This window comes from Bubalus kerabau, chromosome 14 (genome assembly GCF_029407905.1).
Source record: "Bubalus kerabau isolate K-KA32 ecotype Philippines breed swamp buffalo chromosome 14, PCC_UOA_SB_1v2, whole genome shotgun sequence".
In the NCBI taxonomy this organism is placed as follows: Eukaryota; Metazoa; Chordata; class Mammalia; order Artiodactyla; family Bovidae; genus Bubalus; species Bubalus kerabau.
In genome coordinates, this window is record NC_073637.1 from 3,350,691 (window position 1) to 3,368,301 (window position 17,611).

Consider the following 17,611-nt stretch of genomic DNA (forward strand, 5'->3'; position numbering starts at 1 on the left):
TCCCGGCGCTGCCGGCTGCTCAGAGCAGCCCGCAGCCTGCAGGTGGGGAGTCAGGCCAGCGGTGGGCCACCTGTGGGGCCTGCTCTGCACTCCAGACCCAGGTCGGGACCTCCCCGCCGTGTGGTCCCTGGTTTGCCAGAAGAGCGTGTTCTGCCACCCCAGTGGAGCTGGGGTTCGTAGGCTCCTGGGGAAGGGGCTTCAGGGCATGGGAGCCTCAGCAGGAGGTGCTGGGGAGCCCAGGACTCTTGGACGGCCCGGAGCTGCGGCTGGTGGCCCTGCCTGCCAGTGGCTGCCCTCCTCACACCCCACCCCGCTGCGGCAGAGGTGACGCTCTCAGACGGGCGCTCCCCTGCCCAGCTTTGCCAGCAGCCCAGATGTGCCCTGAGCTAAGAGAGAACTGAGCTCAATTTGCATAAGTAGGTTTCTTCTAAGACACGTGGAAGGTGAAGGCCAAGTTGCTCTGGAGTCCTGAGCCCCTCCTTTGGCAGCTCAAGGAGCAGCCCACCAGGGCAGCTGCAGGCCCACTTCTGTGGGACCTGAGTTGAGGGGTGTGGCCCCTGTCTGCTGTGGCCAGGGGGTCTGTAGGGGACTTCTGACCCGTCTGCCCTTGGGTTGGCCTGGGCCTGCACTCAGGTGACCCCACAGGCGGCCCAGGCCTTTACCAGCCCTTGACTTTGAGGGGACTCCAGTTTTGCCCCCAGATAGCTTCCCTGGGTTGGGGGTCCGTGAGGCTGTCCCTTCCTGGTCGCGACGCCAGGCGCTCCTTGCAGAGGAGCGGAGGGCGGGCAGAGGCCCTTGCTGACCGCACAGCACGGCCGTCCCAGAGCCAGGGCTCACCACTGGGTGGCGTCCAGGAGGCGTCCCGGATACCGGTGACCCTCAGGGCCGCCTTAGTGCTGGCACTGAGGGCTTTCCCCCGACCAAGGCGCCCCAGCCTCAGAGGTGGGGTTAAGGGTGCCATCTCCTGGGCCTGCGGATGGTGGGGGACAGAGATCTTCTGACCACCCCAGGGCTGAGCTGACAGTCCTTCCTGTCTCTGCAGGTCCCTGGCGCTGAACACCCTGCGTCCCGCCGTGGGTGGGAGAGCCCAGACCGGCTCCCCTCGGTGGCGGAGCAAAGGCTACCGCTGCATCGGGGGCGTCCTCTACAAGGTGTCGGCCAACAAGCTCTCCAAGACCTGCAGCCGGCCCGGCGGGGACGGGGGCGGCAGGCCCCTGCTGCGCACAGGTGAGGCCCCTGCTCTTGCGAGGGCGCCCCGGCGTCCTGAAACTGCCCCCGCCGAGGCTGCAGCGGCAGGGAGGCCCCCAGGGCACGCTGGCTGCACCCGCCTCGCGCTTGGCTGAGCCTCCTCCGATTTTCCATATTTTGCTCCTGGACAAAGGAGATGAGCCAGGTATGGTAAACACGGCCCAGCGAGTGAACACCTGGGGCCATGGTGCCTGATCGCATTGGTGACGCCTCCCAACTGTGTCCCGAGGCGCCGCCAGCCCCACAGGCACCCCCGGGGCCCGGGGAGACAGGCCGCGGAGAAGGAAATGCTTCGGATTCGCTTATTGTACAAATTAACTAGAAAAGTATTTTGGTTTCAGTCCAATTTTACTCCTTTCCTTTTCTGTCAAAAAAAAAGGTGGGGTTTGCAGGGACTGTGGGGATTGCACAGGCCCAGCTACCCCCAGTCCTTAGCCTGACCACCCCAGAAGGGCAGAAGGGAGAAGAGCCCAGCTCAAGAAGTAGGTGGGGTGCAGGGCCAACTGGCGCAAGAGACAGTGGAGGACTCCCCGGAACTTCCTCTCTGCCAGGACAGGCGCAGGGGGTCGGGGCCCAGGGCTCTGCCCCCGCGCACCCTGCCCCGCCCTCTGCCCGGTGCAGCCGCAGGTGCAGGCCCGCCTCTGACGCCCTCGCTGGCGCATGTGGTCTGTGAGCCCCACATACAGCTCTGGATGTCTCAGAAGCCCCCTCTGTCCTCCCCGAACCTGGGGCCTGCACAGGGCTCAGCCAGGCAGTGTGCCCGGGGCCCTCCCACACGACCCCACAAGGGCCGTGGAGCATCCAGGCCTCTCTGTGGGCCTTGCTCTCTGCCCCCTCGGGCTGGGCGCTGGGGGCTGTCCTGACTCTTGACAGAATCCCAGGCTGCACGCAAGGCTGATCCTGAATGGACTGGTGGGCTGTGGGGGGCACCCGTGACCTGGGCTGCTCCACGCCCAGGGCGCCCGCCGGCGGGAGGAAGACGCGGGTTTGCCCCCTCATAGTCCAGCAGTCCTGTCAGGGCCTTTCGCCGGGTGCGGGGCCTGAGTCTGAGGCTGCTGCCGCCTTGGGATGTGGTCAGGGCAGGCGGGGGGCTGCCTTCGGGGGGTGGGGGTACATCCCCCCTCCCCTGGGGGCCCCTCCGCCTGGGCTGGCAGCAGCTGGAGGAGTGGCCACACTTCTTTCTGGGGGTCTCCACGCTGAGTGCTGAGCTCCGCACAGCCTGCCTCCCCTGCAGAGCTGCGGAGGGATCCTGGCCTTCTCCACCCTTCTTCCCTGGCCCCCCAGCCACTGGGCCTATGGTGAGAACAGAGGCCGCCTCCCTCCCCACCTGCCCCTGCGGGCCTCCGCTGACCACGCCCTGCTGACCAGTTGGCTGGGGCAGCCCCCCACCTCTGCGCGGGGGCAGGGAGGTGGGGTTTGGTGCACAGACCACAGGGCACCCTGTCCCGGGGACACAAGGCCGGCCAGACAGCACCAGCCACCTGGACCCCCGCCCGGTGGCCAGCTCCTGGCTGTAAGGAGAGTAGATTGCTCCCAGCTGTGGGAATGCCCATAGACTAGCAGCTCACTTAGATGAGTAATAATTAAAGAAATAAATTTTCTCCTCTGGTGTCAACAGAATTGTGACTTCAGCAAGAAAGTGCAGCCCTCCTTGGGGGGCGCAGGGGCTCCACCCCACCTCCTGGCTGCAGGCCTCTCAGCACAGCCTCAGCCCCGTCGGGGTGCCCACCGTCCCAGGCTTTGTGGGGAAGAGCCGTGCCTTGCCCGTCTCAGCTCCAGGGGCAGGGCCTTCTAGTAGGCACACCTCACTTCCCCAGGACCGAAACCAAGCACTTCCTCCTGGTCTAAGTCTGCCTGCCTGCAGGACCCAGCCCTGGGCCCCTTCCCCATAGGCTTCAGCCGGATGGGTCAGCCCTAAGAGCCTGCAAGGCCCTGCAGTAGAGCAGATCCTGAGTCTCCCTGCCCCAGCCCCCTTACTCAGCCTGCGCTGCAGGACTGGCTCCCAGGCTTGTTCTGAGCCCCAGGCCCCAGGCGTAGGCTGTGGGGAGCAGTTTCTCTGCTGCCAGCCTGCCACTGCGGGCCCTGGGCAAGCGGGGGGGGGTCTCTGCACCTCACCTGTAACCTGTGACCTGTCGCCTCCTCCCTGGGTGCTGCAGGGTCACGCAGAGCTGCATATGAGAGAGGGTCCCCCCGGGTGGTCAGTCTACCCCTGTGCATCCAAGGCCCTGCCCCATGGCCTCTGCCACTCCTGGACACCTCTTCCCCAGGGTGGCACGTTCCAGGGCGGGGGCTGTGGGAGCTGGCGGTGCTTGCCCCTCTGTGCCCTCAGACCCCAGGGCCCTCAATTGGGGGGGGTGAGCCCCTGCCTGGGCGGGAGGGGGTGGGGCAGCCTTGCTGCTCTATTTTGGGAAAACCCCTAGGAAGTGCGAGTTCTCCAGAAGGCTCAGCCCTCCTGCTTCAAGGTTGCCAGGGTTTTCAGCTGAACTTTTTAGCGCCTCTCAAGCCAGCTATTTTATGTGCATTTTTTAACACTGCAAAGCATTTGAAAAGGTGCCTCCTCCTGTTCCTGTAAAAATTCCTACCAAAGCCTACACTGGCATTTTTTTAAGAGCCACAGTGGAAAGAGGACTAAACCTAAGCACCCCCCAGAGGCCAGACCTGGGGCTGTTCTGACGGTGGACTCTGACAACAGCGTCCCTGGGGGGCAGGTGCTGGGCGGCCTGGCCGACAGCCGGGAAGCCGCACTCACTGACCGCTATCAGATTCACTGTCACCCTCAGGCTAGCAGGTGGGGGCCGCCACCTGCCGTCTGGACTGACATCCGCTGCCACTGGACGATGGGTGTCCCCTGCCTGGAAATCAGATTCCAGTACGGCCTGGAGCTGCCCCAAGACCCCTCCCCGCCAGCCTCCCAGCTCTGGGCCCCCGTCTCCTTTCCGTGTCGTGCCCCCCCATTCAACCCTGTAACTCGGTCCCCCAGCCTGGACCCCTGCAGGAGCAGCCTCCCTCCCAGGGGTTCCGCCGGAGGAGACTGGGGCTCGGAGGAGCGCCCCAGGGCGGCAATGCAGGCGCTGCCCAGAGAGCTCGGCCAGCACATGCCTGGGGTGGCGCTGGGCGCCCTGCAGCAAGCCAGGGGCAGGGCCCTCCAGGTGGCGAGGGGGCCGCCTGCCCCACGGCCGCCTCCAGGCCAGGCATCTTGGGGACGTCCCTTTTTAAACCAGGAATGCTTTGTCATCGCCTCAGGTCCCTAGAATTTCTGAGTGATGTCACTTGTGCCTCCTGCCGCGACTCCATTCCAACAGCCGTCTGTGGGAAACTTGATCTGGTCTGGGGAGGGTCACGTGTGTGTTGAGGAGCTGTGGCTGTCCCCAGCGGCTCTCACCCTGCCTGCCCGCCTCGGTCCTGGGGACTGCCCGGGTATGTAAATGGCAGGCGGGAGCTGCGTGTCAGGCTGGACGCCCCCTCTGCAGGCGAGCCTGGCTGTGTGTCCACCTGCCTTCCTGTCACCATGGACTCCCTTTTGGGCCACAGTCAGTGACCTCAGAGAGGCCCTGATTGGTCTGCGTACTTGGGGTTTTGAGGAGTGTCTTACGGGATACCTCCACAGTTTTAGGAGCTGGGTGCCTGCCAGGGCCTCGGAGCCGCGTGAGGCAGGCCAGCCCGCAGCCTGCTCCTCAGGCCATCTGGGAGTCTGGTTTCCAGGCAGGGGACACCCATCTTCTGGTGGGTTTCAGCATTTGTGGAGGATTTCAGCATTTGTGGCCATACACTTCTCAGCTTCTGTTTTACAGTGCTTTAAACAAGCCGTTCTTAGCTGCTGCAAAACCGAGTGGCATTCCCAGACCCTACTCAGGTCCCATGTCCCTGGGCTCTGCTCCAAGCAGAGGGAGGTGGCAGGGAGGCCCCGCCACCCCCTGTTCCTGTGCCCACCCGCTTTGAGGCAGGACCACTGGCCAGACACCAGGGTGGCCTCTGCCGGCTCCCCTTGGCTTCCGCCCTGCCCTGGCCGGGGTGGCCTGGCTGGTGAGCAGGGGGAGGGCAGAGCCCCGGGCGGGCAGTGGGCCTGGCGTGACCTGGCCCCTCCTCCCACAGGCCGCTTGGACCCTGCCGGCAGCTGCAGCCGCTCCCTGGCCAGGTATGTGCCTTGGGGTTGGGGGGCTCCCCGGCCTCCCTGCCTGCAGGGGCTCATGGCTCTCTCCCTGCCCCCAGCCGGGCCGTGCAGCGCAGCCTGGCCATCGTGCGGCAGGCGCGGCAGCGGCGGAGGCGGCGGAAGGAGGAGTACTGCATGTACTACAACCGCTTCGGCCGGTGCAACCGTGGCGAGCGCTGCCCCTACGTCCACGACCCCGAGAAGGTGGCCGTGTGCACCAGGTGCGTCCCCCACCCCCAGGCGGGCGCGGGGCGGCGGGGGGCCACAGCTGCCCTGGGCTCCCGCCCCTCAGACCCGCCCTGTGTACGCAGGTTTGTCCGGGGAACCTGCAAGAAGACAGACGGGACCTGCCCCTTCTCCCACCACGTCTCCAAGGAGAAGGTGAGCTTCCCACTCGTCTGCTGGCCGTAGCAGCCCCAAGGCTCCGCCCCTCCACCCTGCTAGGCCCACCTGGGCCCCTCGCCCATCCCCCACACGCCCAGTGCCCCTCCCAGGTGCACCAGTGGGGGGCCGGCGGTGGGAGAGGGAGGCACACAGCTGGGCTTCCCCCAGCGCGGGCAGCTGGGCAGCTGAGGTCAGGGGTCCATGCTGGCTGCAGGTGTCCTGCCGGCCCCAAGGGGGGTCGCTGCGGGCCTGAGGAGGCGCTGCTGCTGCTACAGCTTTTCCCCTTGAGGAACTTGGGAAGAATCAGCATTTTTCTCCCTAATAGAGCTTCGAAACTCTGTTGTGAGCAATTTGGAAATTCACGTCGAGTTTCGGGTTCATTAGCTCTGGCTTTGGAGCCAGCACAGGCTCTGAGCTGTCTGAGGCGGACGCCCCGCACCAGCGCCCTGAATTAATGTTATTGTTATTTGTGTGGACGTGCTGGGTGCAAACAAGGTTAATTGAAATGAGAATGCAGTTTCCTCTTGATAGCGGCGCTGACAGCTAGGAGGAGTTTCCGTTTGGTGCAAGAGTTGGCTTTATTATCCCTTTTTATTAGCGCTAATTTGGGCCCTGTATCAAAACGCACATTAAGGGAATTGTCTGCAGCCGCAGCTCCGCCAGCCCCAGGCCGGCCGCTCCCCTCTGCGCTGCAGTTAAAAGACAATTAAAAATAAACTCTCCTCGCTAAATCACCCTTTGTTTCTCTGCTTCCTCCCTCCTCGGCTACAGTCATACCCGCCACCCCCCAACCCCCCCACACACCCCCCCACCTCCTGCCAGAAAAGTGAAGCCCCTGTGTGTTCTCTGGAGGCAGGAGAGTGCTCGGTGGGTGCAGTGGGCACCACATGGACAGGGCAGGCAGGGCTGACAGCTCAGGGAGAGCCTGGGATAGGCAGGCGGCGTGAGACCCGCAGGGCCACAGCTGTATGAGCTCCTGGCAGGGTTCCCCGCTAGGAGGCTGGCCTGCAGGGGGCAGGGCTCACCCCAAGGGCCCCAAGTGCAGAGGTTGGTGTGGGCAAGAGACACAACCTCCCCTCTCCGCCTCCACTGGCCCTCAGGCCTCGCTTTCCCACTGCCCACCTGCGTCCCCCACCAGGTCTCCCCGGGCCGGCCTGCCCTCTGCCAGGCGCCTACGGTGCCCACCCACAGTCAGTGCCAGCAGAGCCCCTGCAAGGGCTGCTCCGAGTCAGGTCTCCAGCTCACGGACGCTGCCGGTGCCCATGCACCGGGCAGCTGGAAAGCCTGCTGGGTGTCAGGCCCTGTAGGCCGTCACCCCGCTGGGGCACCCACACGCTGCCCCCCTTCTCCCCTGCCCCACTTTTCTAGGTGCTGGCGCCTCCAGGCCGCGCGCCACCCCCCTCTCCCCCCAGCCCCAGCCCCTCAAGTCCCGAAGCCCAGACCAGGCAGGCTCTGGACAGGTGGCGGACTTGGGGGCAGCACATCTGGGCCTGAGCTGTCCTGCTGGCTGAGTCCCCATTTCTGTCCTCACGTGATCACAGGCCCGGGCGGCGTTGCCCCCGGGGAGGCTGGGGGTCTCACTTTGGGGTGGGCCAGTCTCTCTGTGGCTCACGCCTGGTGATGGAGCCCTGGGTGGGCCCCTCAGGTCCTGGTGCCCCTGCCTGTGAGGTGGGGCAAGGAGGAAGGCTGGGGGAGCTGCCCTGGACCTCACTGCCTCCCACCCTGCAGATGCCTGTCTGCTCCTACTTCCTGAAGGGCATTTGCAGCAACAGCAGCTGCCCCTACAGCCACGTGTACGTGTCCCGCAAGGCGGAGGTCTGCACCGACTTCCTGAAAGGCTACTGCCCTCTGGGCGCCAAGGTAAGGGGCATGGGGTGGAGGGGCACTGGGGGTGAGGAGCTGGCCCGGGGCCAGGCCCACCCTGCTTTGCGGGCCTGTCCTCCCCACCTGCCCATCGACAGCTGACAGCTGAAACCCCTGTGGGCCTGGGTGGGGCCCCTGGGCAGCGGGTCCTGGTGCCCTAGAGGGAGCCTCCTCACCAGCCCAGGGGCCTCAGCAAAGCCCGCTGCCTCCTCTGCAGATGCTCGTGAGTGACCACCCTGCCTCGGGGCTTGTGGGCTACCCTGGGGGAGCAGGGCTGGCCCTGAGCCCGGGGAGCGCGTGTCTCTGCAGGCCAGCTCCCTATTCCGGGCTGGGCTTCACCCTGTGGGGAGCACGGTGGGAGCACAGCCGCTCCCCTGCTGGCCTGTGCACAGCACTCGGGGCCCCCGGCCCCTCCTGCAGAGGTGGGGCCCGTCTGGTGACTCCAGAGCAGCCCAGGTGGGGTGAGGTGGGGGCGCAGGACCCCCACGGAGGCTGTGGGTGATTATTGTAAAAGATTCCAATGTAAATGAAAATATCAAGGCGATATTTAAGTTCTGCTTCTATTAGTGGAAGTGCTTACTGCGTGCGTTTCAGCGTGTGGGCGCTGCGTGGCTGCCACATGATGGATAGCGGCTTGTAATTATAGATGGGAAAAGCGCTGAGCAGGCCGGATCCAGCGGGGGTGGAGGCAGCAGCCTGGGCCGGCAAGGGTTAATTTTATTCTCTAAATAATATAAAAAGTGCTGAGTCGTCACCTTGCTTCTGAAGTGGAAGTCCTCAGATGGGCCCCAGAGAGTTTATAATATTCCACTGAATCAAGTGGAATTGTTAACCTTGCTTCATAAAGCGCTGGCTTGTTAAAGACACATGTCCCCTTTTCTTGTGAATAATTTAAGCTGGAGTAGATCCATGTCCTTCACCTTTTCAGGGCCACGTGCTGCTCCTGGGTCTGGGGCTCACTGGTCAGCCTCTCTCATCTCCTCAGTTTGTCCCTCCGGACTCTCAGGATGCTTGGGGACACGGCCAGCCTCCACGAGCCGCCAGATGTCACAGCGACCGCCTCACGCTTGCCCCGCCACTCCTGGTGCTGGTGGTGGGCTCCCCTGATGGCTTGCTGTTGAATCCACATGTGTGTCGGGGAGACACCGAGGGCGGGTGTTCCAGCGCTGCCCTCTGCCCTGGCCAGCCTGCTCGGGTGTCTATGGTGCTGTCGCCTGGCACGCCCACCAGACTCGTGCTGCTCACACATCCCCAGGGTGCTTTCTGGCCGGAGGTCCAGCCCTGTCTGGGCCTGGAGCACCGCGCCTCCAGCCCCTCCGGGCACAGAGCAGACCCGAGCGTGGGTATCATCTGCAGCCACCTCTGTAGCGACAGCGACTCCCCCGCCCTTATGGTGCCTGACCTGCTCTCCACGACTTCCTTATCTCTCTGTCCTCCACCATGTCAGCGGCCCACCCCCGCCGCCTCCTGACGTGCAGAAACTCCTTGTCCTCTGGACGTCTTTCTTGGAAATCACAGACAGTGTCTCTGTATCAGTTCAGTTCAGTCGCTGAATCGTGTCTGACTCTTTGCGACCCCGTGCAATGCAGCATGCCAGGCTTCCCTGTCCATCACCAACTCCCGGAGCTTACTCAAACTCATGTCCATCGAGTCGGTGATGCCATCCAACCATCTCATCCTCTGTCGTCATCCCCTTCTCCCCCTGCCTTCAGTTTTTCCCAGCATCAGAGTCTTTTCTAATCTTCACAGCTTTACTGAGATAGAACTCATATCCCATACAAATCACCCATTTAAGTGCACAGTACTATGGGTTTTGGTGCATTACATTTTTAATTTTTAAATTTAGCAGAATTTGCCATTTTTAAGTGTATAATTCAGTGGTATTAATTACATTGACAATATTATACAACCACCACTATCTGTTTCCAAAACTTTTTCATTGCCCCAAACAATCTCTAAACAGTTGGCAATGACTCCCTGTTCCCCTCCTCACCACCTCCTGGCAGCCACAAATCAACATTTTGTCTCCATGAATGTGCCTATTCTAGGTATTTAACATAGGTGGAATCTTATAGCTATTTGCCCAAATCTTTTTTGTATCAGTTGAGATAATCATGTGGGTTTTTTCCCCTTCATTCTATTAAGCTAGTCAATCAGACATACTGACCACATTGATCAATCACGAATATATTGATTGATTTTTGGATGTTGAACCATCTTTGCATTCTGAGAATAAATCCCACTGGATCATAGTCTATAATCTTTTTAATATGCCACTAGTCCAGTTTTATAGTATTTTGTTGAGGATTTTGACATCTGTATCCATAATAATATTGATCTGTAATTTCCTTTTCTTCTAGTATCTCTGTATGCTTTTGGAACCAAGGTAAGGCTAGCCTTGTAGATTGTTTTGGCTGTTGTGTGTTAGGAAGTATTCTCTCATCTTCTGTGTTTTTGGAGGAATTTGAAAAGAATAGGTGTTAATTCTTTACATGTTTAGTAGGATTCACCTGTTGAAACCATCTCGTCTCGGGCTTTTCTTGATTGGGAGGTTTTATGATCACCTAATTCAATCTCTGTACTATACAGCTGACCCTTGAATACCACCCCACCCCCAACACAGTAAAAACTCTGCGTGTAACTTTACAGTCAGCCCACCACACAGCCTGTTCGCATCCAGCAGCTCCTGGTGCAGTCAGTGCCGGCTGCAGCCTGGGTCCTCGGCTGTTACACTAGTCCAGGTCTTACTTACCAGTCCCGGGTTGTTGTTGTTCAGTAGCTCAGTCGTGTCTGACTCTTCGTGACCCATGGACTACAGCACGCCAGGCTTCCCTGTCCATCACTATCTCCTGGAGCTTGTTCAAACTGATGTGCGTTGAGTCAGTGATGCCATCCAACAAACTCACCCTCTGTCACCGCCTTCTCCTCCTGCCTTCAGTCTTTCCCAGCATCAGGGCCTTTTCCAATGAGTTGGCTCTTGGCATCAGGTGGCCTAAGTACTGGAGCTTCAGTTTCAACATGAGTCCTTCCAGTGAATATTCAGGCTTGATTTTATTATTGATTGGTTTGATTGCCCTGCAGCCCAAGGGACTCTCAAGAGTCTTTTCCAGCACCACAGTTCAAAAGCATCAGTTATTCAGTACTCAGCCTCGTGGTCCAACTCGCACATCCATACATGACTCCTGGAAAAACCACAGCTTTGACTACAGGGACCTTTGCCAGTTATTTGAGCTTTGGGATAAGTCATAACAAGGAAGCAGATTTCTTCACTTTTTTCTTCCTTGTGGTTATTTTAGCTGTTCTTGTCCCTTTATCCTTCCAGAAATGTATTTTAAATTCCAGGTAAGGTTTTTAGAGTTGGAATTTGGATTCGGGTTGACTTGAATCTGTGCCTTAGTTTGGTGAGAACTGGTCTCACCGGTCTCACTAAGTGAATCTCCTGTGTATGATCAATGCGCTGTTTCTAGTGACACAGACTCTCCTTTGATGTCATTTGATAAAATTCTTGCTTGTCTTATCTCTGTTAAGTTTCTCTCACATTTATTATTATTATTATAAATTTTTATAATTTTATTATTTATATTATTATATATTTATATATATAATATATTTATATATATTATTATTTATTTATAATTTTATTATTATAAAAAGCTTGTTTTTAAATGTTATTTTCTTACTGTTCATTGGTAACAGACATACGATTTTTAATACTGATTTTGTTTCCAGCAGTCTTGCTAAATTATATTAGTAATTGTAATAATTCATCCATGGGACTTAGCCTTTTGGGTTTTTCTACATAAACAATCATATCTTTTGCAAATAACGACCGTATTTTCTTCCTTTGAGTTTCTTTTTCTGCTCTGCCTATAAGCCCAGTGAGATAGTAACTCATAGCTGTGGGCTTCCAGCTGCACCCCTTGGTGAGTGATGATGATGGTTTCTTGAAGGTTCTATATTAAGCTAAGGAAGCTCCCTTCTATTGCTAATCTGCTAAACTTTGTGTTGATTCTGACTTCCATGACGCTCTTCTTTCTTGCTTCTCAAGGTGATCACGTGGTTCCTTTCTCTTAGGTTGCTAACGTGCTGATTTCTGTTCCCTGATTTTCTAACGTTAAACTAACCTTGCATTCCTGAGATAAACTCAGCTTGGTTCCAACATGGTCTTTTTACACATTTCAGGGCTCATTTTTTACACATTTCAGTTTATTTATGATTTGTGTAGAACGTGAGTCGTTGTTCCTGCAGTTGGCCTAAAGGCTGTTTGATCATCTCGCTGCGGTCAGGTTCCAGGTTTAGGCCCCTCTGGCTGCGTAGGCTGAGCTGAGTGCTGTCCGCTGTCCCCTTCTGTGGGCTGGCTCATGGGAGGTTGGGTAGTGCTTTCTTGAATAGCTGGTAGAACCACCGTGAAACCCTGGGCTGGCGCTTGCCTTATTTAACTACTGATTCAGATTCCTTTATGGTCTATTTTCATTCAGATTTAATGTCAGATTTTGGCAGTTTTTCTAGAATTTGTAGATTTTGTCTGTGTTTTCAAATTTATTGGCATAAAATTTGTCCATTGTGTCCCCTTCTGCAGCACCAGCAGTTAACGGCACTTTTGTCATTCCTAATATTGTTTATATGTTCCTTTTCTCTCTGTCCTCCTCTCTGCTTTCTTTGTTTTTCTGTTTTCCTCTGACTCTGAGGTGTTTCGTCTTTGCTAGTGTAAGACTCCGGGGCTGAGGGCTTTGCTCCAGGCACGCCCTTAGCTCCAGTCTGTCAGCTTTGATGAGCTGTTTTAGTGTTGTCATTTGGTTTTAAATATCACCTGGTTTCTGTTGCTTCTTGACTGACTGACGCATTATTTAGCGCTGACTTTCTTTATTTCCAGGCTTCCCTAGTAGCTCAGATGGTAAAGCATCTGCCTGTAATGCAGGAGACCCGGATTCGATCCCTGTGTCGGGAAGATACACTGGCAAGAAGGAAATGGCAATCCACTCCAGTATTCTTGCCTGGGGAATTCCATGAACAGAGGAGCCTGGCAGTCTATAATCCCAGGAATTTCCTTTACTTCCAGCTCTGCGGGGCACGTGGGGCAGGGGCAGGGGTGTTGGGTTTGCTTTTTCCTCAGCAACCTTGCACTAAGGATGGCAGGGGGCCCTGAGGTCTGAGACCAGCCCTGCGCCCAGTAGATTTTCCTCCATCATTTCACCTGCTCAGTAGTTCTTGGATGATTTCAGAAGGTTCTTTACGTTTGAGCCTAGATTTGGGTTGTTCTGGGAGGACGGTCAGTTCAGACCAGCCATCTCTAGTCCCACAGTCAACCGGATGTGAGCTGCATGTGGGATTTCACACTTTCTAGTGCCGCCGTAAGAAAGTGAGACAGAAACAGCTGGAATGAGTGTACGTGACCCAGTGGCTCACAGATGTCAGCGTGCAGTCCCGGAGGAAGCCAAGGTGCTGCCTTTTACTGGGTCCCTCTGTGCCAGGTCCCGCCTCCCGTGTGTTGCTCCTGTTGAGCCACCTGGGCTCAGAGCAGCGGCGGGGCTCATGGCCACCGTGGGACGGCACAGAGACAGCACCCCCCGGCCACCTCTCTGCACCCAGCCCAGGGTGGGCTCTCCACACAGAGGGCCTGCCCATCCCTCTGCTGCCCAGGAGAGCCCGCTGCAGCATGTACCACCAAGGGGACCACTGGGATTCAGGGCACAGGGCCCTTGACTCTGGGGCTGGGGGAACAGGCGTTGGGGGACAGGGCTGGGTCTCCCCAGCACAGGGAGGGGTAGCCGTCCAGGTGCAGGGGTGCTACATGCCTGTCTTCACACCAGCCCCGGGCACCAGTGTGAAGGGCCTCTCGTTCCTAGGTGGCAGGCGAGGGTCAGGTGTGGGGACAAGAATGGGGTCAGTGCCCAGATCCTGCTCACAGAATGGGCACAGCTCCGTGGGGTCCTCGGCCAGCCTTGTCCTGGGTGCTGGGAGCCAGGCCGACATCCGGGGCTCTGAGGACACGTGCCCAGTGGGGGTGACGGGTCCAGAAGGAAGTGGTCTCCAGGCTGTTGCCGTGACACCTCCGGTGGCCGTGCCGGGGGCGCCCTCAAGCTGCTCAGGCACCAGGGCTGGTTTTAAACTTGACTCGGGGTGTTCTTGCCTGGAGATCCCATGGACAGAGGAGCCTGGCGGGCTACAGTCCATGGGCTCGCACAGAGTCAGACATGATGGAGCTGACTGAGTGCACACGGGGTGGTTTTAGGTGGTTTTGGGGCTCTGCTTGCAGGGGTTTCCATCTGGGTCTCTTTCCAGCATGTCACCTGTCACCTGGTCAGCATGAGGGTGGCTTCCTCCTCCTGGGTGGTGCCCACTGAGCCAGCTCTTGGGGGTGGGAGAATAGGCCCCCTCCTCTAGGAGGACCAGGCAAGAAGCAGGCACACAGCAGGGCTATAGTTCCTGCCTGGGGGCAGGAGGGCCATGGAGAGGTGGGCCTTGGGTCCAGGCTCTGTGCTCCCTGTGGGCCTGGTGGGCAGAGCTGAGGCCATCTGTTGCCCCGACCTATCTGACAGTGCACTCTCCGTGGGGTGCCCCCCACCCTGGTCCTCTGCCAGGACAGGTGGGCTGCAGTCAGGAGGAGGAGATAGCTCCCTGGGAATCCCCACCCCAGCCTCAGTCCAGGCCCAGGGCCAGGCTGGGTGGTGCTGGTACAACCAGGGAAGTGCCCTTGACCCTCAGATTGACCCTTCCCATCTTTGAAATGGGTAGGGGTGAGTGCCCTGGGGCCTCTCTGGCCTGAGGACCTCAGACCCTCAACAGGAACCCTTCCACGTGAGCCCCACTGGGCAAAGCAGGCGGGCCCCCCGCTTGGTGCTGCGGGTCTCCACCGGCTCACCCAGCCGTGCCCTTCTCCCGCAGTGCAAGAAGAAGCACACGCTGCTGTGCCCCGACTTCTCCCGCCGGGGCATGTGCCCCCGCGGTGCCCAGTGCCAGCTGCTCCACCGCAACCCGAAGCGCCTGGGCCGGCGAGCAGCCACCCCCACGGCCCCGGAGCCCGGCAACACGCCGCCCAGGAGCAGGGCTTCCACCAGCCGCGGGCCCAGGTGACGGGGACTGTGCGTGCGGCATGTGTAAGCTTGGGGTGGGGGCAGGAGGGAGCCCTGCATCCCCGCCCAGCTCTGGGGGCTTCACACCCCCCAAAAAACCTCTGTCCAAAGTTGGTGAAGTGACCTCCAGAGGTGCCCCACCCCTGGTCCTCAGGCTGGACGAACGGAGAGCATCCCTGACCCACCCCAATCTCCAGGGGCAGGGGAGGTCCTAAACGACGCTCATGGCTGGGCCCCCCGGTGTGCTCCCCTGCCTGCACGTGTGGGAACCCGTGTGGACGGGGAAGGCTCCAGGAGGTGAGGACAGCATCAGCGTGCAGCTGCTGGAGGCCCTGAAGTGTTACCAGCCTGTCCTTGGGCCCATAGGCCCGCCTTGAACCTGCGTGGCAGTGCCTGATAGCTGCTGGGCAGGGATGGGTGGGGGGTGGACGGATGGTGTACAGATGGTGGGCCAGCACCCTCTGGACCCCAACTGCCCCACGCCGCCTGCCTCACACCCCGCTCCCCTCCCATTCCTGCAGGAAGCCCTCGGCCGCCCTGCGCCCCGCCAGACGGACGTCCAGCCCCCCCAGCTCCATGGCTGCTGGCTCGACCTCGCCCCCCTCCTCCCCACGGGTGTTAGCTGCGGCCTCCCCCTCCCCCTCCTCCCCCTCCTCCTCCTCTTCCCCCTCCCCCTCCTCTCCCTGCCCCGCCTCCGCCTCCCCGTCCTTGGAGCCAGAGGAGCTGTGTCTGCAGGCGGCTGCGGCCTCAGCGGGAGCTGGCTCCAGCGGCCTCTCCAAGCTGCCCTCCTTCATCGCCCTGCAGTCCTCGCCCAGCCCTGGAGGCCAGCCCGGGGCCCAGGCCCCCAGGAGCGCCTCCTCCAAGGACTCAGGTAGGCAGCCCAGCTCTGGCGGCACGCACCTCAGGCCCATGGGTCAGCCTGGGGGGCCTGCTGGTCCCAGGGAGCCGGCGGCGTGGTCTCTGGCATGGCAGGTGCGCGCCTGCAGGCCCACAGGGCGGGCGTGAGGTGCGGGCGCAGAGCACCGCTCACAGACCGCCCAGCCGAGGGCTGATTTAATTAGAAAGCACCCATTTCTGTTAATTTGTTCTGGAAGATCACCGCACACTCCTGGAGAGAACAGATGTTTCCTCTCCCCCGATGAACATTTGGGGCTTGGTAAATGGCTCCACTCAGCCTTGTTTAGGAGAGAAAAGAGGATTTTATGGCTGCAAACGACCCTTTCTGTAAACATTTTACAGCTCTCTGCGCGTTTGAGTGACGATAAACCCCACGCAGCTCGGCGGGCTGCAAATTTGCGACCATACGGCTATCATTTTATTGTCATATTTCACGGTCGTAACGTTAATGGGAGATGCTTGCTGCAGCCTCTTCTCCCAGCTCTGCTGAGCGAGCTCGCACGCTGCCTGCTCAGCCCCCGAGCCAGGGGCGCCAAGCTGTGGCCAGGCCCTCCGTGGGCAGGACGCCCTGAGGGCGGGAGGAAGGAGCAGATAGCCCCAAGCCACCAGTGTTTTAATTTTTGTTTTTTAATTACGATGAGAAATCCTGTAACCAGCCCTAGAATCCGAGGAAGCAGGGGCGGGGGAGGGGTGACTGTCGACCTCCACAGACGGAGCCCAGCAACCGTCCTTCCCTGCTCAGGCCTTGCCGGCTTCCTGGGGGCCTGAGGGGCCCGGGGCTCTGGCTGGCTGAGCAGGTGACTGGGGTCCTCGGCCCTGCAGTGGGGTCCCAGGAGGAGTTGCGAGCTTGCAGGGGGCACGTGGACAGTGCTGGCCTGTGGGCAGCTGGTTTGCTGGCCTGTGAGGCCACCAGGAGTGTCCTTGGTGAGGAGAGGCACCGGGGTGCCAAGTGGGGGTGGGGCCCAGGGCGGCAGCCTCTCCCACCCCAGCCCAGCAGCCCTGGCTGGTCCCCGGGGCCTCGGGGCCCCCAGCAGCTGCTCGCACACACCCTGGCTTTCCGTGTGGAAGGCGCCGTCTGGCAGCGCCAGACACCTGTCCCCATGTGAGCCTGAGTGGTGTGTGCGAGCCGCTGGCACCCGGTGCTCAGGGCTCAGCTGCAGGCTGTGGGGCTCCTGCGGGGCAGCCCACTGCCTAGGGCCAGGCCTGGATCTGCTCCACGCGGGACCCCGGGCCGTTGGGTGGTGTCCCAGCCCCCTCCCAGTTTTGAGCAACCCCTGACCCAGAGGCCTTGAGGGAGCCCTCCTGTGCCTGACCTTTGGCCTTCTTGGAACAGGGAAGTCGCTGCACATCAAGCCGCGTCTGTGAGGGTCCAGGGGGCCAGCCCGCGCCTACCTCAGCCCCATCCCGAGAGGAAGGAGGCTCCGCCCGCCACCGCCCCGGACGAGGGGCCGCCTGCCACGGAGCGCCCCCAGGGGTGGCAGGGCTCTCCCCCTGCCCGCCTGGCTCTCAGCCCTGTGTGACCAGTGCCCACGCCTGGCCCCCCTCAGGCTGGGCTCCACCACTTCCCCACCCCTGGGCCTTCAGCCTTGCCCTGAGGGGTGCCTGGCAGGGCTCCCCCGTGCGATGTCTGCCCTGTCCTCCCGCAGGCCTCCTGCTGCAGGAGAGACTGCCAGGCGGGCCTTCCTGGCGGGTACTTTGTGTTCAGCAATAAAGGTTCTGTCCTGTGTCTGCTTGGCTGTCCCGACCGTCGCTGCTGCTGCCTGGCCTGCTGAGCACAGCGCAGGTGGACGCACAGGGCCCAGGAGTCCCAGAGCCTCCCCCGGGATGCGACTCCGGGGGGACCTGGAGGCCTGAGGTTGAGGGGAAGGTGAGGGGTACACCTCAGAGCCTCCTCCAGGGTCCCCCCAACCTGCCCACCTGGCCCGGCCTCTGGGTAGGGATGTGGGCCCCCTCCCTGCCGCCCCAGGGTGGCTCAGGGCTGAGGCCACCTGTCCCC

General features: G+C 60.1%; 1 protein-coding gene across 1 annotated transcript in view; it reads left to right on the forward strand.

Moving 5' to 3' along the window:
- Positions 1-17,340, forward strand: part of ZC3H3 (zinc finger CCCH-type containing 3) — a 63,276-nt gene extending 45,936 nt beyond the window's left edge. Inside the window, exons 5-12 of the mRNA XM_055545593.1 lie at positions 1,043-1,227; positions 5,341-5,383; positions 5,458-5,619; positions 5,710-5,779; positions 7,511-7,642; positions 14,531-14,715; positions 15,240-15,589; positions 16,949-17,340. Of these exons, the coding sequence (XP_055401568.1) occupies positions 1,043-1,227; positions 5,341-5,383; positions 5,458-5,619; positions 5,710-5,779; positions 7,511-7,642; positions 14,531-14,715; positions 15,240-15,589; positions 16,949-16,980 (1,159 nt within the window). The 3' untranslated portion in view covers positions 16,981-17,340. The remainder of the gene's footprint in view (positions 1-1,042; positions 1,228-5,340; positions 5,384-5,457; positions 5,620-5,709; positions 5,780-7,510; positions 7,643-14,530; positions 14,716-15,239; positions 15,590-16,948) is intronic.
- Positions 17,341-17,611: the final 271 nt, after the last annotated feature.